The sequence below is a fragment of the Amphiura filiformis genome, chromosome 20 (assembly GCF_039555335.1).
Source record: "Amphiura filiformis chromosome 20, Afil_fr2py, whole genome shotgun sequence".
In the NCBI taxonomy this organism is placed as follows: Eukaryota; Metazoa; Echinodermata; class Ophiuroidea; order Amphilepidida; family Amphiuridae; genus Amphiura; species Amphiura filiformis.
The window spans coordinates 53,333,925-53,361,666 of record NC_092647.1 but is presented as its reverse complement, the minus strand read 5'-3'; the positions used below and the strand labels follow the sequence as shown (position 1 = coordinate 53,361,666).

At 34.6% G+C, this 27,742-nt stretch overlaps 1 protein-coding gene across 1 annotated transcript in view; it reads right to left on the bottom strand.

Annotated features, from left to right (window-relative positions):
* The window catches only part of LOC140141999 (uncharacterized), a 199,734-nt gene that overhangs the window by 23,300 nt on the left and 148,692 nt on the right, over positions 1 to 27,742 (bottom strand). The window contains exons 2-3 of the mRNA XM_072163898.1: positions 22,299 to 22,579; positions 3,758 to 3,799 (exon numbers count right to left, since the gene is read on the bottom strand). Of these exons, the coding sequence (XP_072019999.1) occupies positions 3,758 to 3,799; positions 22,299 to 22,374 (118 nt within the window). The 5' untranslated portion in view covers positions 22,375 to 22,579. The remainder of the gene's footprint in view (positions 1 to 3,757; positions 3,800 to 22,298; positions 22,580 to 27,742) is intronic.

Here is a 27,742-nt window from a genome sequence, read left to right as displayed (position 1 = left end):
ATACGTGTAAATGAAATAAACCAGAATTACTTGCCTCTTCTCGACGTTTCAGAAATGTTATTATTTTACACATACCAAATTTCGGTGATCTTATATTGCAAATTTAGATAGCTGTTGTGAACGTATCGAACAGATTTGGTATTGTTATTATTGAGATATATTATATATAATTAAACAGGTACCATTGATAATGTTCCAAGAATATGGTTTGCACTTAGTCCCCTCTGGACTCTGTAAAACTCATCCACCTTGCAAAATGATTGCATTAACCATAAAACCAGGCACCGTACATGGCAGCTATTGAACTAGTGTATATAAACTTGATATGGCAATGTATAAATAACATTCACCATGGGTTACAACTGACACCGAGTTGATGATATTTAATTTTTAAGTGTGTATTGTTTAAGTATCTTGCGCTTTATTGGATTAGGTAATTCATGTTAACATGTAACTGTCAGGTCCCTGACACCACCAAAGTGGCATTTCATTCACTCATAATTGGATGGATGTTAAAATAGAAGCAATTGATTGCAATCCCGGATGGAATTATTGGAATGAAGTTGCTGAAATGTGTGTATGTCATAGAGCTGAGAGGTGACGTGCTTCGTTTGTATCGTGATTGGAGAGACTTGTAATGAAAATAAAGACAGATCTTTCAAAATCAAAGCTATTTTATCGATTGTAAAAATATGTCAAGGAATTATTTTTTACATCCAAATTGAACAATGGTAATAAATCGAATCTGATTATTGCATTACTTAATGAAAGAAACAGGCGAGAGTGATGACAAAGACTGCAAAAAGCAAGGAGAAACAGGAGGGAAATTATCAACAAAACATCAATATGGTAAATTACAATTTATTAGTTTATTGTGTTTGTGTACTTTTCTACCTATCCTCCATCATAATGCAGGTGACAAATAACCCCCTCTATTGACCGAAACTAGTTAATAATTCTTTCGATCAAGGAAATCCGATGTCACCAACCAATTATTGTCAACTGAGTGCCGGAATCACCAAACTTGTCAAAGATGTCCGACAATTTCAATTCCATTTTTTTTTCATTATTTTAATTCAGAGCATGTTCTGAAAACATTGGGCACGAGCTTTTCCACCTGAGACCACTTGTAGCAAATTATTTTTATGAAATAGCAAATGAAAAAACTTGCCGAAGTACTCGAAGAAACCTACTTCACCATTCGAACGACAAGAAAATGCGGTAAAAGGTTGTTTGTCTTTGATTCACTATATAATGTGATAATGATTTTATTAAGATTGTTCGCGTATATGTGAGAGGTCTGAGTATCTCAATTGCTCTGGGACCGTAATGCTGTTTTATACGTAAGTCGCTATTTGACTTTCAACCAAAGAACTGGACTGTATTTGTCGACATCCTTAGTGCCATAAAAATGTGTGCTTAATTTTCATTCAAGCAAAATATATCACCCTTATTGAAAATAGACAGACACTCCTTCAACTGAGAACTATGTCGTGTCTATTATGCCTGTGTCTGGCTGAGGTCCCTGGCGATGCAATATTTACATAGATAAGTAATTTTGAGTGACTATTTGACAACAAAAAATTAAACTGCAAATCGTAATCGAAGAAAGGTGGCGTACAGAGATATCAAACTTACCGTCGGATTTTGTTTAACCTTAATTCCTGAACCAAACACAATATTGTATAACAAGGCAACTGAGAAATATCATTTAGTTCAAAATAAAAGGAGCTTGTACCAAGAAGTGCTATTTTGTACTAAACACTTTAACAACAATTTTCTGAAATTTCGAAAATTGACTTCATCTTTCTTGAAATATTTACTTTTACGACTACAGGGTGTCCCTGAAAGAACTGTATCGTCGGAAACTTAATTGTTTGGGTATTTTAACGCCACAACTAAATAAAACTAAATAACTGGTGTGGTTGAGGAATAAATCAGCTATCACATACTTTTGAATTTTAACAATGACCCCACCGTTCGTGAAATATAAGAATTTTACAAAACTCTCAACTCTCAATTTTCAAACCTTTCCACGGATCCAAATATCAATCGATGATCTGTATTCGGAGTGCTAATCACTGCGCATCATCAACGCATGAGGCGTGTATTGTCATTGATAAATATTTGACTTCGTGGAACGGGCTGAAAATGAAGTTGTTTCATAAAATTCTTTTAGCTCAAAAACGGAGCGGTCAATTGTCAAAATTCAAATGAGTTATTTAGTTATGTTCAGTTTATGCGTTAAAATACTCAAACAATTCAGTTTCCGACGATACAGTTCTTTCAGGAACACCCTGTATAGTCAACGGAGTCACTGTACAGTACGAAGTACTCTCAAGTATTATGCATGAAGTGTTCAATGCACATTTTTTTCGACTTGTGGAATGGATTAAAATTAAAGTGTGATTTTTAAATTGTTACGATTCAAGAACGGAGTGGTGAATTCTCAAAATTTCAGAAATTTGTTGTTTGAAGTGTTTAAATACTACTTTATCGTACAAGCTCCTTTTATTTTTGAAACTCAATGATATTTCTCAATTGTCTTATTATGTGTTGTCATTCAGGTGTTCTTTGTCTTGTTTGTCTAAGTTTTCTTTCTTGACGTAAACTATACTGGTATACAATGAGGGCTAATAGTTTTCACCATTTGGAAATTAAATGTTTCACAAATAGAGAATTAACCAGTCTTATAGAGTATAGTGTTTTCAACAATGGGTTTATCTAAGGGGTTTAATTTTTCCTCAGGGTCGCTGAAAGGGCCCATTCAACATAACCGTTTATTATGAATGATTATAATTCAGTGTTATCCACTAATTTTAAATCTCTTTTCTATAATGCGATCTTCCCTTAATCTTCCAGTTATCGACGTAGTCCTAAAACAGTTAATTATATCTTGAGCTAATCGTTACCTACACTGCGTGTTATATTACTGTCCCTTTATTTTTGGAGAAAGACTCAATTTGGAAGACTTTGGAAAGAGCACATTCAAAATTGCTTTTTTTCGATACCAAAATCTCCATTATTTTTTTAGAGTAGAAACGTGTGAGATTTTATTTTGTGTTTTGCTTTATGCAGGATTTATTCTACTAACTAAGTCAAGTCGAAGAACTTTATCAAGTGGTGTGAGGCTATTTCGTATTTGTTATGCAATTAAAGGGAAAGTAGTAAAGTTAGATTAGAAGATTGCTTAATTACGTAATTTACGCAAAGAGGAAAGTGTAGAAAGCGCTCTATATTTTAGGGTTTAATTTGGGAAGTACCCAATGTAATTACTAAATTGGGGGTTGGTATGGACGTCAGATAATGCAAATGTGATGGTAAGATGCGCAATAACAAAAGTAACAACATGGAAGAATCGACACTAATTAGTAAACAAACAGTGACTCCACCAATTTCGTCAGGGGCATATAATTTAGTTCACTTCAAGTTCGGTAGTGACGTGCGTGCGTATTTCGCCGCAGTATCGAAACGCGCTGAGTGTATACGCACGCGTACAGGGGCAATTTGTCGGCACGCATGCGGCACAAAAGGATTGACGTCACTACCAAACTTGAGGCGAACCAAATTATAGAGGGGGGTTTTAAAATGTGCCTAAATTTTATATAAGGTTTGCCCAAAATAGTGGAATATTCCTTATAGCTTTATTTCAAGTGTAAAAACTGTTTGGGGTGGCAAATGACCCTTTGCGGCGCCACTACTAACAAACGCGACAGTACTTTCGTTTCTATGTAATAGAATAATAAAAAGTACTTACATGCTGCTCCACATTGCCTGGGATCGTTACATATTCCTCGTGCTGTAAAATGAAAAAGTGAAAAAGTATAATAGAAGTGTCAAAACAGTTGAGAATATTACATCTTAATAATTTCAGTAATTCCCGAAATCCTTTGTAAAGAAACAGAAACTACGTCATCGTTGGAACATGCGCAGATTGTTTATTAATGCGCTGAGTGTTCAGTGACGATGTAATTCGGGGTTTGTTTTACAAATAATTACCGAAATGGTCTATTAACTGTATGCATATATGTGTTGTTTTGACAACATGATATTCATGGAACAAGTGATGTATTATTACTTATAATACTACCATTACTTTTGAATTTTTTAATATACAGTAAGCCAAAAAATTAAGGTACCAGTTATATTCACCCCTTGTATGTCCTAAACAAAGACAGATATGTCATAATTGGAACCAGCAGCCGATAGCTGCATTTTTAGCTCGAAATTAAGACCTCATTTGTTGAAATTGTTCAAGAAATAAAGATATGACGATCCAAAAACCCAAGGAAGATGACAATTTAAAAGTTGCAGTTTGCTCCATTGCGTGCCCCATTGATTTGCACGCAATGTGTTCACGAACAGGAGAACCATCGCCGTGCTTCCGTTGATTAACACGTTAAATTTATAGCGTCGTGCTTTCATTGATTAGAACACAACAGTGCAACTTTTGATTTCGTTTCTTTATTAGGTTTTAGATCACCATTTCTTTAATTCTCAACCAATTTCATTAATTTTGATAAATTTTTTTTAATTTAGGATATACAGGGGTAAACACAACTGGTACCCTAATTTTTTGGCTTACTGTATTTTACTTTTTAGCCTCAATGAAATTAAAATGCAATAGCACAGATTCTGATGACGACTTCCTCATCAAGTATGATTTGATCACGGATATAGTATATACATTCGTTCGCTTAGAAATAGAGTAAATGTACCAGGTACATATGCTCCTTTCAGATCATTTAGATTTTTTCAAACAGCGTTATAGGGTTCAGATAGCTTCATAGTTTAAAGTTTTTATTTATGAAGATCGGTTTAATATTATTTCAAATGCTACACTGCATGCTTGCCGCCAGATCCTATGGTATTTAATACTGCAATACAAAAGTTGTCACAAAACGAACATTTACAGGTTAATAAAATATGCAAATCACCTGTTGAGAGTAAAATTGCATGTGCTCAATAATGAATGCGTGTTGAGATTTTGATGAGTCCAATGTGAACACACCACCACCTCTACTAACACCAGGATTATTATGCGGGATAGTGTGATATAAAATTGGATCGATCATTCTTGAGCCCATATTTATTGGTCGAGCTATGAGTTCTAAAAATTGGACGAGACGTAGTCGAGTCCAATATTTTAAAACTCATAGCGAGACCAATAAATATTGGGCGTAAAGCATCCAATTTTATCATTATTATGTGTTGGATCCAATATTTTCACACACTTGGATTCATCAAAACATAATAATGTATAAAATAGGCAAGTGCCCAGCAAACACAAAACGATTACGACATCATTCGCAAAAGGTTATAAAAGGATGTCAGAAAACGTTTAAATAACGAGTTATATAAAGGGTATATTAAGAGTATAAAACATTTTCATAACCTTAAAAAACATTTTTGATAATCTACTACAAAAAAAACAAAAATGTTTTACAGAAAACGTTTAAATGTCGGATTATATAAAGGGTATAAAAACGTTTTAATAACATTCCAAAAACATTTTTGAAAACTTGATACAAAACATTCTAAACAGAATGTTATTTTGGGGTTGAAAAAATATTTTGCGAAATATGTTTGCCCAAAATATTTTCAATAACGTTTTAAAAACGTTTTCATGACATTTATATAACCCGACATTTAAATGTTATTAAAAGGTTTTGAAAAAACATTTAAGAACATTTCTGTGTTTGCTGGCTTCAAATATTTTAACATAATGTTATTTAAATATTGACACAATATTTGGCAAAAATGTTTGCAAAAATAGTTTACAAAAACATTTTATGAAAACATATAAAAATATTGTTGTAGTGTGTTTTCATACAAAACGTTTTAAAACGTTATCATGACCTTTATATAACCCGACATTTTAATGTTATTAAAACGTTTTTACTTAAACCAAAAGCCAAAATATAACTTATTTAAAACGTTTTTAAAACGTGTTTGTGTTTGCTGGGTGGTCCTTTCAGCGGTATATTCTTATCACACCATTCTTGTGGGGTACAAAAAATATACCACAAATAGTTTGTGGGGAACGTTATTTCACAACTCTAAAAATAGCATTTCTGCACCTTTCAGGCCTTATGGAGTCCCATAAGCTATTTTTTCTTTGTGGGATCCATGATCTATATTCACAAAGAAAATGCACCCCACAAGCTATTGCTGCAACTTACACAGTATCCCACAAGAATGCTCGCACAGGAGCATACCCCAACGTATTAATCATTTTTACGAACTCGTTCGACGGGGACAAAAATCAAACTGCATATGCATTTATACTTTTCATTTTTACATCAAGAAAACCATATCCAGTCATTTACCTCTTATTCACAAATATCATCAAACATAAACATTATTAAAGAGTCTTAAATACAATACCTAACCCAACGGCCAAAATTTCTCCATAGTGGCCAAAAAGATTTTAACCGCACTTCTGTGTCAATTCTGCGTATAGGATCATAGAAAAATGCTCGCGTAAGTGTTCGAAGTGGCGCGCTAGTAAATTGACACCTTATTATAAATCAAAGATGATGCTGGGACTGGGTCAGTTGGTAATGAGTTCATGAATGTTTGTCAAGAAGATCATATCTACAATAATTATTGAATCCTTATTTAGGGGTTTAGTAATAGAACTGAAGACATAACCGATTTCATACATTTGCATTATCGGCGCATGTGATTGGCATGACGATTTCGGTATCGAAAAACGCAGGAAAATCGCGTTTTTTAAAAGAAAAGTATTATTTTATGAAATACAATCATGGGAATTTAATTTTATGAATTCGGCAGAGTGACGAATCGAGAATTGTGAGCAAATTGAGTTTTTGTATGCTTATGATTATGTTTCAGGTTATCTTTTATTTCCACCAAAAATTAATGATAAATCTTACTCCTCGACGTAGATATTGAAATCTTGATTTGGTCGAATCGCGCCTAAGTACGATTAATGAATTCGGCAAAGAGACGAATCGTATACTATTAACTGTATAAACCAGGTGGATCTCTAGTATTGTATAGCTGGAAACCCCGAATTTTCTATATTAAATGTCCTATACTAATATATTTGATACCAACATATAGTTGCAGGTATCCTCTACCCAGTGATACCAAAATAAGTACAAACATTCCCCCACATGATATCGCTATGGCTTAATAATGTGAGTGCGCCCCCGTAAAATTGGAAAATCCCAGAAAATCATACGCAAAATATAGGCTAATATTGTTATTTCTGCTTTAAAATCCTCAATCCTCCCTGTAATATTTAGCAAATATTACAGGGATGATTATCTATAACTTATAAAACAAGTTAAGTCTACATAGCCTTAGGAGAACCAGTAATTTGTACACAAAAGCTCCAAATCAAGGATGTGTGCTATGATTTACACGTAGTTGAATGCGTATTCGACCCCGAATACGACTCTCTGCGCAGTGGTAGAGACATTTTGGATACAGCATGAAGCCGAATAGCTGTTAAAACGCATTTTCAGGGGATATATCGATTGCTTCAAAACATGCGAGTATTACAAATAAATAATGTGCATTCACGTCTATAATAAACATTTCAAATGAGTGCTCACGAATGTTCTAAATTTTTAAAAGGACCAATGAAATGGTACCTAGATTTCAAACGCCGTTTACTCAGAACAGTAATTTTGCGTATTCGGCACTCTGCCGTGTTCATAACGGTATGAACGGGTTTCATTAACATAATTGAGGGCATGATCGTTGTTTATGCCCTCTATTCTATCAAAGAACCACTAATTCAAACATGGAACTTAAACATAGGATGTAAAATTCTTTAAACGTGATTTTCTGTGTTTGTTGATACCAAATTCGGCATACTAAAGCATCCGGGTATTAACGTTGTTAACTCACGGCCAATTAGACAACGCGTATGTATGTATGTATGTATGATAAATAGCTGAATGTTTCAAGGGAGCATATTACATCTCAAGAAAGCAGAATCAAAGTACCACATACATGTATACAACGTCCGTGGATAGAAAATCGTCAACCATTAACCGTTTTAAGTTTATTTTCATTTACATCAGCTGTGTCCGTGTCTTACGAAGGGGCCACAGTAAACTATATTGACATTATGTTGACATTAAATGTCGTTAAATTAATTACATTTCATATTACGTTAAATTACATCAAAACGAATTAAAGTACATTCATGTCAGTACATTGAATGGCATTAGAGTACATTCAAATTACGCTTACGTTTCTTGCTTTAAAAAGCATGTATAAATATCACTTACAACTTCCATTACAGTAAACCTAATTAGAACTATAAATAAATAAACGTGGAAAATAATCAACGAATGTAAACGAAACGCTATGATCACGATGATAGACTGAAGAAAGTAGGGAAGGACGTTTTTAAAAAGACCGTTAGACCATTCACCATCTTATATAAAAAGGACATGATATATGGGAGTAGCTTTTGGCGAGAAAAGGTCATTGAACTTTACACAGAGTCAAATTTCAAACCATTCCAATGTATTCCTATAGTCACAAGGATTCAGAATGTATAGTTTGACTTATCTAGGACGTATCGTTCTTGTGTTATAGCCGAAAAGGTCAACGGTCAAATTGTTTTATGGGGGTCAAAAACATCAAAATGCTCTGATTTTCCAAAAAACAATCGGAGCACATTGATGTTTTTGAACCCCGTAGAGCCAAAAATGTGACATTTGACCTTTTCGGTTATAACCCAAGAACGGCACGTCCTAGATAGGTCAAACTATACATTTTCTGAATTCTTGTGACTAGAGAATACATTAAAATGGTTTTTAAGACAATCTGAGCAAGTTGGAAATTTGACCATGTGTAAAGTTCGATGACCTTTTCCCGTCAAAAGCTAATCCCGTTTAATTGCTATCAGACATTTTTGTGTAGCCCATGATGTCAACTACCTATGGTAAAATTGCAGCTTTGCCCCCCCCCCCCAGTGGTACCAAACACCCCATCTGAGGGGCCAGGCTCATACACTACCAGAAAGTTCAAGAAATACGAGAAAGACCATTTGAAGAGCCATACCCGGTGTATAATGTGTAATCCTGATATTTAGTTATCCAATGAATGTTAGCAACATGTTAGCATGTGTCAACTATCCAGTGGTTGTACTTTTAACATAGGCGTGATACTCACTCACTGCGTTATGCATCAACGATATTTCTTATAACCGACAAAATCTGTACATTGATCAAATGGTGTACCTGACACCCAGATAGTATTGGATATAGTTAGTTAGTATTTAGTTAGATGAATCAATACATTTTTAAATTGGTTTCTTTTTAATAAGGAAAGTGATGTTATTTTGAAGCTGTTGCCACTGGTTTCGATGGCCTCTATACTGCTATAAAATATACACATATTGGATGAAATGTTGTGACCGAAATACAATACACCAACATTCTGCTTTCGATAATACCAACGTATAATATTCACGTTATTTCTGTCTACCTCAACAACTATACATTAACATTATACGTGGTGACTACATACTTTATTTAATTATGTCAAAAAATAGATATCCACATTTTGCAACTCTCGAAGCCTTGCTCTAAAAAAGCATTCAAGAACATTTTCTTGCTGCAATTTAACGCGAATTCGAAGTCCATTTGTAACCAATACGAATTGCGCAAAAAGGACTCGCTCCCGGTTGGGATAACATTTGTTGCCAGTAGAATCTATGTAATAAATATTTTGTTATCTCTTACAAACATTTTCTGCGCTATACAATTGTAATGTTCTACAAAATCATACATATAATCTATAAGGGTATACGAGGTATTGTTGGTCGAAGCAGCCAAAAAAACAAACGATTTTCATTATCTGAATTAATATATTATTGAACAATAACACTTTGGTGTTTTGCAAAAGTTCATCCTACAAATCATACACTTTGAAAACTTGCTTAATGTGTTGTTGTTAATGAGTTATGTACGTTTTACAAAAGTGTTGTTGTTTCAGCCCTCTTTACAACATAACTCAAGAACCACAGGACCTACAAAAGTATATCTGTGATATTTGAATTCTTCTACACGCTCGCTATGAATTGAGCAATGCAATTTTTGCTAAAGCTCACTACCATTCGCAAGATGCTGTGAATTACTTTTTATTTCTGCTGCTTCGACCAACAATACATCGTATACCCTTAAAGCAATTTCATATTTTAATTACGTTACTAATATGATACACATAATTAAGATCCATCTTATGATAAGGTAAAAGGTCAAAGGTCACCTAATCTGCATAATAACGGCGGCCATATTGGTATTGGATTGATAGGTTATCTCGGTAAAGGATTTTTCAATTTCAATACCAATTTTTGATGTACTTGTTATTGATTAGACTAATATATAAGAACATATAGAGCCTTTTTTACTTTTACGCTTAAAATAATAAGTTCGCATGTTATGAGTTTTAGAAGAAAACTTGCTGTCGCTCCTTGAAAAACAATTTAAAAAAATTATGGTACATGCTTTCTATAAGAAGATGCTATCTCAAGGAATAGACCATTTACGATCGAGTGATTTAAAAATCACTCAGTGATATGTAAATAATGAGTGATATGTCCAATATTATAAAGCATATTGCAGAGCATATAATGGTGCATAAATAGTAATAATAATAATAATAATAATAATAAACACGTTTTTAGGGCGCATATAATACCACAAGGCAATGATGCATATTTTGGGCATGTAATAGTAATAATACGTAATAGAGTATATAAAATTGTACATGACATGATAAATTGTCCAATATAACAAAATTTACTAATAAATGTTGGCCTAATTGTATCGACCATATATTAAGAAGATATTTACATCGTTAGAAGTAGGACAAAGAAAGGTCGGAGCCAGGATTTACCAAAGAATTACCATCTGAACATTAATTATATTCTGGCAATCTTAAATAGAAGTGACCGTGTAACGATCCGTGACAGAGCAAATCGAGAATATACGCAAGATCACGTCTGGCGTTAATAATTAAACAAGAGTAAAATAAGAGTAAAATCGTTATTTGAAATCAACTTTTTTTGGTTCAACTGACTTCTAGCACGGGTTATCTTTGAAACTGCTTATACAATGGTGTATCTGTGATAGAGAGCACAATCAAAAGGAACAACTCGACCATCTTTGTATGTGGTGCCATTTCTTATTAAATTAAGCTAGCCTGAAGTCCATTAGAGAAGTAACATATATATGAGCCATTTTTGGTATGGATTCAATTGTAATATATGCACACCCACACATATCATAAAATAGTATTAAATGAGATACATCTTTTTATTATAATTTGATTGATTGACCCAATAGAAGTGCATGCATCACTTTAGCCACCACCTTTGCTTCGTAGAAAATTCTACATGATTCTACATATTTTACAGCAACCAAAATGTTTCGATTCTGCGCAACTTTCCTTTGAAATGAACTGTACAAAATAGTAGTAATTACTCACAATGCAGATAAATAAATGTTCGTACCCCGATGCTATAACCCATGTCCGAGTGCATCATGTGACCCGATTACACAAAATTACAATATCGTGAAAAGTAAAAATGTTTGCAACTTGATAATTAATTTGAAGCTACCGAAGATTATTGAGTGCATAAGAAATACGAGTGTATAATCACACGTGATAATAAATCTGGTTATGGGGTTGGCACAGGTAACATCAACATTCATCTTTTTGTACGTACGTATATCTTAGGTTTGTTGTATTAAGAAGTGTGAAGCACTGTTCTATTCAACCTAACACAGATAAACCCACTTTTGACAATAAGCAAAGTGTTTCTTCTTTACACCAGCACTTCCGATGAACGTTTCATATTAGATAGATGATGCTACCTTTAATCAGTTAGTAAGTCCAGCCCGAGGCAAAAAATGAGGGTTTTAGCGTAAAGACAAATCCATGCCTTTGATGTCATTTGGCTTGTTAGTATGTTTTACGTGAAGCCAGGTTGGAGTAACAAACTATATTACTAAGTAACATACGTAATAGATTCTTAACTAAAAAAAATATTACACGAACCTTTTAAGCTGTAATATTTCGTCAACGCGAAGAAAAATACCCGATGTAAATATTACTCCTATTACTATATACTGCTACAGTACAAACAGCAATTAATGCTGACAATGCACCAAATCAATGCCTTTAGTATATTCGATCCCTGGTACCCGGATATGCGTTTCATTACATTTTTTTTTTCAATTTTCTTATCATGATAAAGAATGTAACTATGTGACGTTTAATGGTCAAGGAATCCAGTTGAACACATTGGGTATTATGAATGAAGAACATAAGGATTTGAATAGTTAGTCAATCAGCTCATACCTAAAAATACCCTTTTTTTCATATTTAAACTTGATTTGAACTGAATGCTTTTAAAATTCGAATTAATGGAATGTCCACGAAATAACACTAGTTTTATTGTTGCATATTGTCTTTAATGAAAAATTAAACTTGACTGGATTTAAACAAATATCACAGCATTCTACGATCCCTCATGTGTTGCTCAGAGCATTGATAGAATGACCTTTTACCAGTCAGTTCAATTACCTCAGGACACCGAGCTGCTGTTGTTACAAAGCGAAAAGCAATACGAATCAATGTTGTAGGGTTTGAAAGTATGTCGAGAACAAGTGGACATCTCACTTGGTTTTTCTTCTAAACATTGTCAAGCTCTAACATTTATATCGTGATTGATGAGTGCAGGAGTCCAAGAAGACTCACAGATACTCGTAAATACTGTCAGATACCCAGGATTATCTTATCCATAGTAATAGTGCAGTTTGGTGTGGATAGGGACAGGTAATATTGTTGGATGCTGATCTTTTTTAGTTCCGATCCCGGTAGTATAGTACCTTATGTTATTTGTGGAGAGTAATGGAACATTTTGAGATTTTGGTCCTAAATGATAGATACGGGTTCCAGGAGCTCAAATAAAATTGTTAACATTTTTTTCTCCTAGCTCCTTGGCGGCCATCTTGAATTTCAAAATGGCATATACAAGATTATACGCCATTTCGTTTGGAGGCCATCTTGGATTTCAAAATGGCTGCCATCTTCAGCATATTTTGGCTATATCGGAAGTTGTGAGCCACAGAGCAAGCCTAAAATACAAAAGCAATACCCATGTTTACGATGCAAAAGATTGCAAATAAAGCATATGCAAAGGTACAGGGCATTTCGTTTGGCAGCTCTCTTATATTTCAAAATGGCTGCCACTAACATATTAACAACATATTTCGGAACACAATGTTTATCTTAAATTCAGAGTTACTTAAACCGGTAGTAATAGTAATAGCCTTGTTTATAATGCCCAGGATTACTTAACATTTTGTAAACTACTGCATTATTGCATAGTCTACATAATTATTTCCAATATCTTAAGACTGAGACACGACTTTTAAGTAAAGAATTAAAGGCCCATACAGTGATTTACTCATCTGGACAATCGTAAAAATTATCAAAATTCATAATTTGGTACCTTTGTCATTGTCATAGATATGCTAACATAGCCTGCTAGTGGTTCAGCCGTGTATTTAAAACAAAATAAGGCATTTTACATGAATCTGTAATTTATACATTGACAGTATATAAATTAGCTACATGGCTAAAGTGATTTACCTCTTCAACTTAATCAAAACTGCCGTTTTTCGGGGGAGGCGGGTTGCCAAATTTTGCATTTCAAAAATACAAATTGACTATTGGAATCCTTCAATTTTAAGCAATTTGTGAATAATTTTATTTTTTTTAGACTTTTGCTGGGATCACTGAATGGGACTTAAGAGCTGAAATTTACTAGCTTGACTGGTACACGTCATTTTTGGTTACATCTTAATCCTCCTTACTTGTTTCTGGCTCAGTCAGTGAGTTGTAACAGTCCTTATAATTTAAGTTATTACTCTTGTAGGTACAGCACATTGTAGAACACATAGTGTTTCCACAGTTACATCCCAGCAAACACAAAACGTTTTCAACTTCATTCGCAAAAGGTTAAAAAGGTTGTCAGAAAACGTTTAAATGTCGGGTTATATAAAGGGTATATTAAGAGTATAAAACGGTTTCATAACCTTAATATTTTTTGATAATCTACTGCTCAGCAAACAAAAATGTTTTATAGAAAACGTTTAAATGTCGGGTTATATAAAGGGTATAAAAACGTTTTGATAACATTCCAAAAACATTCTTGAAAACTTGATACCAAACATTCTAAACAGAATGTTATTTTGGGGTTGATAAAATATTTTGCGAAAAATGTTTGCCCAAAATATTTGCAATAACGTTTTAAAAACGTTTTCATGACCTTTTTATAACCCGACATTTAAATGTTATCAAAATGTTTTGAAAACAACATTTTAAGAACATTTCTGTGTTTGCTAGGTTCAAATATTTTAACATAATGTTATTTAAGTATTGACAAAATATTTGGCAAAAATGTTTGCAAAAATAGTTTACAATAACATTTTTGAAAACATTTAAAAATATTGTTGTAGTGTGTTTTCATATAAAACGTTTTAAAACGTTCTCATGACCTTTATATAACCCGACATTTTAATGTTATTAAAACGTTTTTACCTAAACCAAAAGCCAAAATATAACTTATTGAAAACGTTTTTAAAACGTTTTTGTGTTTGCTGGGATATAATAAGTTCTGCGACTGATTTCTGTGCACACTCCATGGATTTTAACACCGGTATTAATTTAGATCCATCTTTACACCATCCAAATGTACACGGACCATAAATATATAACTGGGTGCAAAACGTTATCCTGTGCCCATATGCTGGCTTGAAGTTGAGCACGGTAGATGCTGTTGGATGAAGCTTGTCAATACCTTGCGTAGGTTTAAATTTTTTGAACCTTTTCCATTGCAGAGAAGCAGCAGTACTGGCTGCTACATCTTGGTACTGAACAACATGCACATGGATTACTCGGAGCTACTTATAACTTCATGTGATGGTATGTTTCCTTTCAGCGTATTTAACATTGTCTGGCACTTCTAATAATTTTGAGAGGTCTGGAATTGAGGTCGACTTCTTCACCCAAGATACAGACTGGTGGGTTCTTTTGTTGAGAAGACTCCCTGACACTCATATAATCACAGGAACATCAGACAACATGAGGGCCAGCCATAGCTTTGAAACCTATTTATAATGAACAAGAGCAATGGCTCTACCTGGTTACCAAATACTGACTGGCAGTGATACCAAAGGACGAATAAGTGGAATGGGGAAGAAATCTGCCCTCTCAAATCAACAGACAATGTTGTAAATGTCCTGAAAGAGCTCGGCAAAGGAAATGTACAATCACCTGAAGTTATAAGTAGCTGCGAGGAATTCATGTGCATGTTGCTCAGTGGCAAAGATGTAGCAGCCACCACTGCTGCTTCCCTGAGGTGGAAAAAGGTTCAAAAACTTACGCAGAGTATTGACAAGCTTCCTTCAACGCCCGGTGCTTTTTCACAGCATATCTGCCGTGATCATCTTCAAGCCAGCAGATGGGCACAGGATGACGTTTGCACCCACTTATTTATGATCCCTTTGCACTTGGGTGGTGCAAAGATGGATCTAAATTAATGCCGGTGTTAACATCTGTGGGGTGTGCACAGGAATCAGTCACAGAAACTTATTTGATGTAACTGTGCAAAATCATGTGTTCTACAATGCGCGGTACCTGCAAGAGTAATAACTTAGAATTTACTAAACTGTGTAAGTGCAATTTATTTTGAAATTCAAGATGGCCGCCAAGGGGCTGGGAGAAAATGTGAAGGATTTGATTTGAGTTCCTGTAGCATTCATCTGTCATTTAAGATTTCAAATGTTCCATTAGGCGACGAAAAAGAAAACCCTGTTCTACGGACCCGACCGACCCAGATTTTGAAAAAATTGGGAAAAAATTTCCTGTACAAATGAATGCCGACCCAAATTTCGGAAATTTTAGTAACAATTTATATTTTTTTATATTTTCTCAAATTGCAAATTATTTATAGATTTTGGTGATTTTTTGGGTAATTTCCAAAAAAAAAAAAAAAAAAAAAAAAATAAAGAAAAGGAAAAAAAAGGTTGAAAGGTCCGTCCGCCCGTAGAACCGGGTTTCTTTTTTCGTCGCCTTACCTCCCACATATAACAAGCCACAACCATAGGTAACCCCACTACGGGGTTTCGATACACATTGTACAAATTTGTATCATTTAATATGGTACTCTTAATATCCAATGTAACTTTGACATATAACATTTTGAGACTGAACCCACACTAAAATGTATTTGCTATTTGTTTATTTTATTATTTTTGAGACCATATCGAACAATGTTATCATGAATTGCGTCATTATTTCTTTACAACTCAAGTACATCGATACAACAAACCGATTTAGTCTTCAATTACATAATGCCTGCAAACACTGGGTCGACTGTTCTTCTTAGAAACAAGAACATTTTAAACTGGAGCAAATAATGATCAAACATTGCACTTATAAAACAAGAACAATTTAAACTGGAGTAATAAATAGTGATAAATAGTGATAGAACATAATACTGCCATTTCTTTACGAATTTTAAATAGCTGTAGCAAGTCATATATTCTTAAGTAAATGTTCTTGTTATGTTAAGGTAAACAAGTACATCAATGACATGAATATTTACTTTAAATTAATGCTGCATTTGTGTTTTGTGAAAATGATGTTTATATACAGTAAGCCAAAAAATTAAAGTACCGGTTATGTTCACCCCCTGTATATCCTAATCAAAGACAGATATGTCATAATTGGAAGCAGCAGCCAATATGTGAAAATTTTCTAGATATAAAACCACGACGATCCAAATACCCAAGGAAGATGACAATTTAAAAGTTGCAGTTTGCTCCATTGCAAGCCCTATTGATTTGTACACAAGAGAACTAACGCACGTGCTTCCATTGGTTAGCACGTTAAAACTAGCGTCGTGCTTTCATTGATTAGAACACAAAAGTGCAACTTTTGATTTCGTTTCTTCATTAGGTTCTAGATCACCGTGTCTTTATTTCTCAACCAATTTCAACAAATAATAAGGTCTAAAATCAGAGCTAAAGACTACAGTGCAACAGGCCATAAATTACCTAAATGACAATTTTGGATAAATTTGAATGTAATTTAAAATCCATATTAGGACGGGTAATGCCATTTACAACATTCTTTGATGGAACCCTGGTCTTTAATAGAAATGCAAAACTTAACAAATTTACTTGAATATTCATATAATTAGCATAAGTTAAAGAAATGTATGAAAGAAATCAATTTTAATTTTTCATGCAAAAAGTAAACGTGTTATAAACATCAAACCTGCAAGAAAAGTTGTATCTTATCAAAACCTACAATTTTGTTAGAGAAAATATTCACATTTGTATTTTGTTTTTAATTTATGCGCATAAATAATGAAATTAATTGGTGATCATAAATAATTTTTTAATGACTTACCATAATTCAGAACATGTCATGCAAGGTATCAAATTCAAGCAAACAAAATGCCCAATATTTTGGTTAGAGCATATTTTGCAAAATGCATTTAGTATTTTAGTTACAATATTCCAAACATTAAATTAAAATTTTGTGCTATTTACACACAGGAGCCGTGCTTTTAAAATCCGCGCCCAAATAATAATGGGTCTTTTACTCAATGGTCAAACTATGCATATTCCCTGGATAATAATAATAGACCAGGCTCTAAACTGGGATGATTGTGTCATGTCTGATGCTCAACCAAGCCTATCATGAAGGTCAGCCAGTAGCCACTTGCTGAATGGCTGGTCATTATGTAGCATATCAAAGAAAAGCTTCATGCAGCTGCCAATCACAGTATAGGTTTCATAGCATTTTGTTCAAAGCTGCAAAGTGATACAAGGGCAAAACTGGGAATGTTAATACTAAATTTGTTTGAACCCCCATGTTAAAACTCCCTTGTAGTGTTATTTTTCTTATGTGCAATTCATATCGTACATATGTATTTCATCATTTAAATTTAGGGCATATATGCCTTGTTGCACTGTACAGGTATTGGCTGCCTGTTTTGATTTAAACATACTTGTCTTTATTGAGGATATACAGGGGTGAACACAACTGGTTCCTTAATTTGTTGGCTTACTGTATGTATAATGTGCAGCATGCTATTAATATAAGTATAAGATATATAGTATTGACAAACAAATACATATAATGTCCATGTATGTGATCGTATAAATGTTGCACATTGATGCAATGTTAGATGCAAAGGAACACTTAACACTCTATTCAAACATATCAGTCTTTTAGAAATAGCTAAATTTGTAGTATTGATTACTATATAAAGCATGTCAACATTAGATCAAAACACTCAAAGAGGAATTCCGTAAGATAGTTGCATAGGAGGGGCAAATAATTTTGATCTGCATCGGGTTTGCTAAACATATAACATTTTTAAAAGAAAATAACGGAATCCTTCTTCCCGTGACTTTATATGGATGATATGCATTCAAATGAGGACAATCATGCCAGCTGTTTCCTGTAATACAAGTTTCAAGCATTTCAAAGATAAAATATGAACTTGATAATGGAGTGATGAAAATGCATATTGTGTTTTGTAAACAATTTTAATGACTGTCCTTGGTCCTATTAATTAACAAAAATGGTGACAGGTTGATAGTCCCAAGGGTCGTTAGTCTGAAAACCCTATAACTTAGTTATAACCATAAATTCTAACCCTAACCCTAAACTTCATCCTAAGCCTAAGCTATAACCTAATCATAATCCTAACCCTAAACCATAATTCTAACCATAACCGTAACCATAAACATAAAGTTGACTCTAATCCGAACTCTGATACTAACCTTATCTCTAACACTAAACACAATGCTAACACTAACCCTAATCTTATCTCTAACCCTATAATTTGGTTCACCTCAAGTTTGGTAGTGACGTCAATGCTCTTTCGCGGTTGCGCCGCAAGCGTGCCGACAAACCGTCCCTGTACGCGTGCGTGTACACTCAGGGCGTTTACGTTTACGCGCGCGAATCGATACTGCGGCGAGCAAAATACGCACGTACGTCACTACCGAACTTGAGATGAACTAAATTATAATCGTATCTTTAACCCTAGCCGTAATCGTATCCCTAACCCTGACCCTAATCCTTATCCCTAACCATATTCCTAACCTATAATTAAAGACCGAATTAAAAAGACTAATTTGCGTCTGACGTCATGACAAAAGCGCGCCGTGATTGGTTGCTGACCTGCGCAGTATGGCATTTTTGGTCTGATTGACAGGATGTCATACGCAAACTAGTCTTTTTAATTCGGTCTTCAATTATAACTTTTTTTTCCATTTTCGGACTAACGACCCTTAGGACTAATGGGCTGTTCACCACCAACAGGTTACCTTTACCGTCCACTGAATAGTAATCCAGGTTTAAAAAAAGAAGAAATAAAACAAACAAAAACGATATCATCAAAATCAGTTTTTCACATCACATCACTATTACATTTTTGAAATTTCAAAGTGAATCAATTTGAAGATTAACATCTTTTGCTACAATTCGAGGCACTAATTTGAAGGGAGGGGTAGTACTTTGGATTTGGTAGGGATGTGTATATGGGATTCCAAGAACATTACGAAAAAGATATACAAAAACATACAAATTTTCGATCATTTAAAAAATACGGTAAATTTGCTAAAGTCTTGAAAATGTTCGCAAATGTTGCTCAAAACAATGCAGAATCTGCACCTTTTCAATATTTTGGAGAAAAATATCCCATCTCTAAACAGCAACCCCAAACTATAGTAAGCCAAATAATTAAGGTACCAGTAATGTTCACCCCTGTACAACCTGTCTAAAAATGTGCAAGAGGAAAGCGCCATCTTCCAATTAGAAAATACTGTTGTGACATGATGCTTACATCAACGTCAGGGGAGCAGTCCTAGCTTTCAAATATCGTTTGTTTCATTCATTTTGGTTTTGGCAATCCAGAGATCTGCTTCACTAAACACAAATGTATGAAAACCCTTTTGTGCCACTTTTTAGAAAATTGAATAGAATGTTATATCCAAATACCTGTACGTACAATTAATAAAAGAACAAATAATTGTAGGATAAAATTTCAAAAGTACACGATATGCAATATTTCGTTGATATGATTTTAATTTCCATTTTAAAATACACCCATCTCTACCGCACATCCATTTACCCACCTTTCAAGTGAGTACCCCCGGATCCCAATACATAAGTAAGGCTGGTACCACTTTCATGCCTCTATGGTTTCCTTTAATGATCGAATCATGTTGAAATGATAGCAAACTATATAGATCGTCATATTGCTATAGGATGCTTAGTTCAGTGGTATAAAGTCAAATAGATCAAATGGTAAGAAACCTATTGCACAGACTGTAAGAGGTCATGTTTTGAAAATACTTCGATTTCTTAGTGACTTCGTTTCAAATTACTTGGATCTAATATCTAATCTGCTGAAGGCGCAATAAGTCGGCCTAGCAATTTTGCAACATCAGGCAAAACTTTATCAATTTTACAAAATAAATAAATGGGGGCTAAAATGGCCAAATATGATTTTAATTTTGTCAGAAACGCACATACAGGCGTCAACATTGAGGGATGATTGTATGGACCATCCCCTGGCAAAATATTGGGGGATTTATTCCCCCCACCCCGAAACAACGCCTATGGTAGAGTCTGTGGTTAACAAGAAAGTGGACACTGTACTTTTACCCACCGGGCTAGCACTTGTACGTCAGCATTCATTTTTGGAATGTATTTCAGTTAGTTAAACATTAATTGTTGTTTTAAGAAGTGTGAAACACTGTTCAAGCCAACCCAACAATGATAAACCCACTTTTTACAATGATTAAAGTTGTTTCTTCTAATACACCATCACTTCCGATCAACGTTTCATATTAGATGTTTCTTCTGTTGATCAGTTAGTAAGTCCAGCCCGAGGCATACAGTAAGGGTTTTAGCGTAAAGGCAAATCCATGCCTTTGACTCATGTCAATTGGTTTGTAGGTATGTTATAAGATAAAACCAGGTGAGAGTACCTACCCGTATTACTTAAAATAACAAAGCATCCCAAGTAACATAAACAAACGCACCTTTGACGACAGCTAGCAAGAGGAACAAAATTGACGACTGTTTCTTCAGATAAATAAAACTATATTGTAAAGCTGTCATTTGTGTTAATTCATTTAAGCGCTATGTTGAAAAAAGACTTGTTCTAAGCAAGTGATATATTATTTAGCGAGAAGATATACCTTCGCAAATTATGAACAAGTAAATGTGTACATAATATCGCAGAATAATTAGAAGTACAGGTATGTGCCGTAACCGATTAAATGATAAGAGTAGAATAATAGTGGTGAAGTTCGATGTTGAAATTTAAAGTTCACAGTATAAAGACGGATCTTGTTTACAAGACCGTTACTCATTCCTGTTGATGGTCTTGTAAAATCTTATACTATGGATCACCTGTATGAGCAAACACAGTAATTAGGAGCTTTTCGCGAGACATATAATACCTACACGTCGCTCTTCCGATCTGAGATTATCCGCCAGTCTTCACCGCAATATCTCGACTTATGAAACAAATTTCCTTGCCTTAAAGTTCTTCCTTTAAGTATTAAACTAACTTACAATACAAAAATATACATATTTCCATATTTCAGTCGCAATCGGTCAATAAGATTGTTCGTTATCTCCTGAGCCGAACTGTACGATCTACTTCATTGGATGAACATTTTTCAGGAGTACCAGAAATACTTTGGTGTGGGGCAAACAAAACCAAGCCAAGCATTTAAAATATTTTTACCCTTTCGAGGCGATCACGATAGTGCCTTACATGGCAGGGTTTTTTTACTACCAAGTGCCACATCAAGATAATCCTGAACAGTCCCTTAAAGGAGGATTTCGTGATCCTAGCATCCTCTTTTTATGATATTTTTCAGTAGATATCCACGAAAAAAGCTTATTTCCAAAATTTCAGTTGATTCCGATTTTGCGTTTGCGAGTTATGCATGATTATGTGTATTACACTGCTCCATAGACAATGTGTTGTAATTTCGTTCTGGTATACCAGAACGAAATTCAAATTTCACGATATCTAAACGAATTAATCTGCAAGAATTTTTTTGTACAAAAACATTATGTAGCCAGAGGTGATACAAAAATCTCAACTTTTTTTGAGAAAAGTGGGGGGATGATGCTGTGTATCACGAAATGCCCTTTTAATAAGATCATATCAAGATTTGTTTTCTTACTGTATGCTGAAGGCAATAATGCAGCCACCAAAACCATAAGCAGCCATGTAATTGAGATTCCTCTTATTGTCATCATCTCTATGTGTACCAACCGCCCCGCAAACTACCCCAAATCCTCCTCCTGGTCTGCAGTGATCTGCGCTGCGTAAAGCAGATAGTTATAGTCCAGGAATACTGAAAGTCGTCACCTCTGATTTATGTTTCTTTGATCTGATCAAGGAGCAAAAAAGGTATCCTTTTTATCTACTGGTAAGAAAGAGCCGCCACCACGCGTCTCCGACCTGTATGAATGAACAAATAACGGAAATAATTGTAAATGGACATCATTGTCGTCTTACAATATACTGTTTGATATGCTTGAGATAGGATCGGATATTGCAGTATATAGTAGCATTTCTGATACTTTAGTAATCGATTCAACTTTATATTATATAATTGTAATACAAATCAAATACAATTTTGACAATAATGAATGCATTTTTTCATGGACAAAATATGACATAGCATGTCTATCACAACATATCACTTCAGGCCACTACAATTATGCGTATGACTATTTAATCATGTAGGTTTTGTTATGCTTACGAGCATCAAAATACTAATTCAGACTGACTTATTAAAAGTCAACACCGCCCACAGGAGTGCAATGTTTCACTTGTTACCTGGGGATTTGTTATAAAACAATGCAATTATGATATGACAAGTGCGTCACATACGTTGAAGAGTTTACGCATGTGATCTTGATTGATTGTTTTAAAAATTAATATACGTTTTAAGATATTTTAAGCTCAAACACCCATAATACATTTCCTGCAATACTATGATGAATATGAAATAATTTCACGCAATTTTCAATTCAATAGTTACGCTTCTGCACCAAGTTTTGTTTAATGCTTTTATGACTGACGTGATTCTAATATTAACAAAATTATGTGACATAAAGAGACATCAAAGTTTACTTCCCACTTCCTAGAAACAGTACTACTTCCACTCTTATTGTCTCGTTGAAATAATAATTGATTTGTTTAGATCATGTAGATTATGACGCTGCCTGTAGGTTGTTTTTCAGGAAAGATGTTATGTTCAAAATAGAATTATAACTATTAGTGCGCAGGGGTGGGGGTGCGTGTGTGAGTTGGGGTGTGCTAGCCCATGTGTGTATGTGATGTTATTATTGAGAATGTATTGTGCGATACGCTCCCACGTGCGTATGATGTTTATAGTATGGTTGCGACAATTATTTACCTCAAATAAATATTATGGTCAAGTTACGAAAATGTCCTTCCATTAAAATGTTGCAAACGCAAGCTGGAATGAATTTGTATAGCCACTCATTTAGTGTCGTTTTGGTTGGGGACACCCCGTCAAGTCAACACCGAAACACCGTCAATCCGAACCCCCATCAATTCGAAACCCTACTTGTTTATTGGTTGGGTGTGTGGGGTATTGGGGTGGATTGGGTAGGGGTGGGTGTGAATGTGGATATCTGTTTCTCTCTATATTTGTGTATCAATACGTATTTCTAGTGTAAGAAGCATTTAATAGAATTACATAGGCGGAGCTGTGCGTGGGACGGGAACGATATGGAGGTTACACACTTAGACAGAACTCGCCCTAGGACAGAATAGGTTGTGGCTTCTGCTACTTTAGTATCGTTCTAGGTATAACAGTAAGTTAAGTCATGGATTACATTACAAGGTATTTAGTATCAGCTATCAGTGCACCACAGATTCGTGTAGAAATCGTGCCTATTGGCGTGGAGTTAAAGGCCAAGAGCCCACATTTAAAGCCAAAAACAACTTGAAAACAATAAACGAATATCACAAAGTGCAAAACAAAGTAGTCTAATAGTTATTCACTTTATACTAATAATAATCTTGCATTTTCAGATTGATTAATCTTTTGGTTCTCCTAATCGAATAGTGTGTTACCAGAGACGGTATCCTCTCTGGTGTGACGTAGCAATAACTGTAGAAGAAGCTTCTGGTTTGATCCTACATGGTTAGTAAAAATTAACTAACATCATCCATCTCTGTACCTGACTCTCTAATACTAGATTGTTATTCCTCATGTAAACGCAATGTATTACAATGCAATGCAATACGATGGCATTGACGTCTTATCTTGAAGACTGAAGACGACACAAAATACTTATTTTGATTCTGATTCTAGGTGAAATAAGAACCAAAAATATACAGCTACACCCCCAAAGAAAACAATTGTGATCTATACCATTTTGTATACAGAGGACCTTGACGCATTTGACATACCAAAATGACATTCTTTGAAACTTAACTTTTGAAGTGTGTATGACAAAATGTATAGGGATATCATAAAACAAAATAGTGCCAAACTTTTGAATTGAAAATCTTGATCTTTTCAGTCACTCTTATAAGTCTCGTTGAAATAATAATTGATTTGTTTAGATCATGTAGATTAGGACGCTGCCTGTAGGTTGTTTTTCAGGAAAGATGTTATGTTGAAAATAGAATTAACTATTAGTGCGCAGGGGGGTGGGTGCGTGTGTGAGTTGGGTTGTGCTAGCCCATGTGTGTATGTGATGTTATTATTGAGAATGTATTGTGCGATGCGCTCCCACGTGCGTATGATGTTTATAGTATGGTTGCGACAATAATTTGCCTGAAATAAATATTATGGTCAAATTACGAAAATGTCCTTCCATTCATTTTTTGCAAACGCAAGCTGGAGTGAATTTGTATAGCCGCTCATTCAGTGTCGTTTTGGTTGGGGACACCCCGTCAACACCGAAACACCGTCAATCCGAACCCCCATCAATTCAAAAACCCTACTTGTTTATTGGTTGGGTGTGTGAGGTATAGGGATGGATTGGGTAGGGGTGGATGTGGATGTGGATATCTCTTTCTCTCTATATGTGTGTATCAATAAACGTATTTCAAGTGTAAGAAGCATTTAATAGAATTACATAAGCGGAGCTGTGCGTGGGACGGGAACGATATGGAGGTTACACACTTAGACAGAACTCGCCCTAGGACAGAATAGGTTGTGGCTTCTGCTACTTTAGTATCGTTCTAGGTATAACAGTAAGTTAAGTCATTACATTACAAGATATTTAGTATCAGCTATCAGTGCACCACATTCGTGTAGAAATCGTGCCTATTGGCGTGGAGTTAAAGGCCAAGAGCCCACATTTAAAGCAAAAAACAACTTGAAAACAATAAACGAATATCACAAAGTGCAAAACAAAGTAGTCCAATAGTTATTCACTTTATACTAATAAAAATATCTTGAATTTTCATATTAATAATCTTTTGGTTCACCTAATCTAATAGTGTGTTACCAAAGACGATATCCTCTTCTCTGGTGTGACGTAGCAATAACTGTAGAAGAAGCTTCTGGTTTGATCCTACATGGTTAGTGAAAATTAACTAACATCATCCATCTCTGTACCTGACTCTCTAATACTAGATTGTTATTCCTCATGTAAACGCAATGTATTACAATGCAATGCAATACGATGGCATTGACGTCTTATCTTGAAGACTGAAGGCGACACAAAATACTTATTTTGAGTCTGATTCTAGATGAAATAAGAACCAAAAATATACAGCTACACCTCCAAAGAAAACAATTGTTATCTATACCATTTTGTATACAGAGGGCCTTGACGCATTTGACATACCAAAATGACATTCTTTGAAATTTAACTTTTGAAGTGTGTATGACAAATGTATAGGGACATCATAAAACAAAATTTTAAACTGAAAATCTTGATACTTTCAGTCATTACCATATACATTTATCATGTATTTAACAACCCACATATCTTTTTCAATACTTCACCTTCAATGTAATAGACTTCTTTAAGATCTCCTGCGTAAGTGACCAGTGCGGATTTTGCTGTACTAGCACGTTTTCAGTTTTCATCAATTCCATTTACAGGTGTCCTTCGGACTACATTGTTTCAAGCCAATGTACTTAGCGTTAGTCGAATACATTTAGCTGACCACAAACGGTAATAATACATTTTGGCATGGTGAAAGCCTAGCTTAAGGCACTTGGACTGTTTTTAAAGTACTCGACGAACCAATGATCAAACATAATATACACATGTATAGATTTTCTATTCCGGTAACACAATGAACATGTGGGCGAGCAGCAAAAAAAGATGTCATAATGATTATTCTGAATCTATTTAACACTGAAGGCATTTATTTTTCAGAAACGAATATTGATTTGTATTACTTTACTTTTAGTTTAATATTGTGTGTATTACTACTTCTCCTTGATCCTATAATATTGCTGATATAATGTACAAATGAGATTGCCATAACAGAGGGAAAAATCGAAAAGTAATCATTGACATCATTGCTTCAACCAAGGCCGACGCAGCCATAAGGGGACTTAACGGGTGGTCTGCGATATTGTTTTGGGCGGCAAAGTAAGATGACTATAGGAATAACGTGTAATGCGTAATTGAAAAACGGAGTTAGTAACTAAAGCCAGGGTTTCTATAGGGGTGTACATAGTTATGTTGGCAGCGTCACCTACAATTTCCATCATCAACAACAAGCTTAACTATTTTATAAAAATGAACCAATTTAATGCCCACGTGACCATTGTTTGTTAATAATGGGCGCTGACATTGCAGTTTCAGGAAATCTGGAAAAGTGATCTTTGGTACAGCGGGTGGTCTTCCGGTGTACTTCAATGGAAAAGCGGCATGCGTTTCCAAATTTATCGTTTTTTGCAGCTTAATTGTTATTATAAGATTTTTTGTCTATAGATTTTTTCGCGGCAAATACTTTCCAAAATTTGATCTTGAAAACATACAGGAAATTTTCAGAATCTCGTAATGTGTTATAAATGACATTTGTGTGAGGTACATTAACTGATCTGAGTGGTCTTGGTATAGCAGCTCCCATGTCATGTGGACAATAAATGAAGTGCCTTTTTTTTTAAAATAACCTAAGCTAGCTGATCAAAATTTAAATGTTGGCACCTGTATTTTGGCGCCAGGAATGTTCCTTTTGGATTTTTGGATTTTAAAAGCTAAAATGTGATCAAAAGGTTTTACCAAATGCTCTATAGGGTGCTCAAATTGAATAAATCATTCATCTTTCACAACGGGGCTGGAAACCAGTACGGCATTTTACAAGTACGAAGTCTGGAGTGTTAAACTTATTAAACCACACAGTAACACCATGCACCATATGATAAAATCGGATCATATTCCTTTAAATGAAGTTTACAAAATAGTCGATACGTTGATCATTGTGCAGGCAGCCCTACACAGAGCATCAGCAAAAGTCATTATTTTCCAAATTGCCTCACCTTTGGATCGAAGCAGCATTTGACATTTCCGCGCTCGGCTCGTAAACATTTTCTCCGATTTTCCGATTGAAATAACCCAATCATCTATATTCTCTTGATCTTTGCGTATGTCAATTTGCTGACTTTCAGCA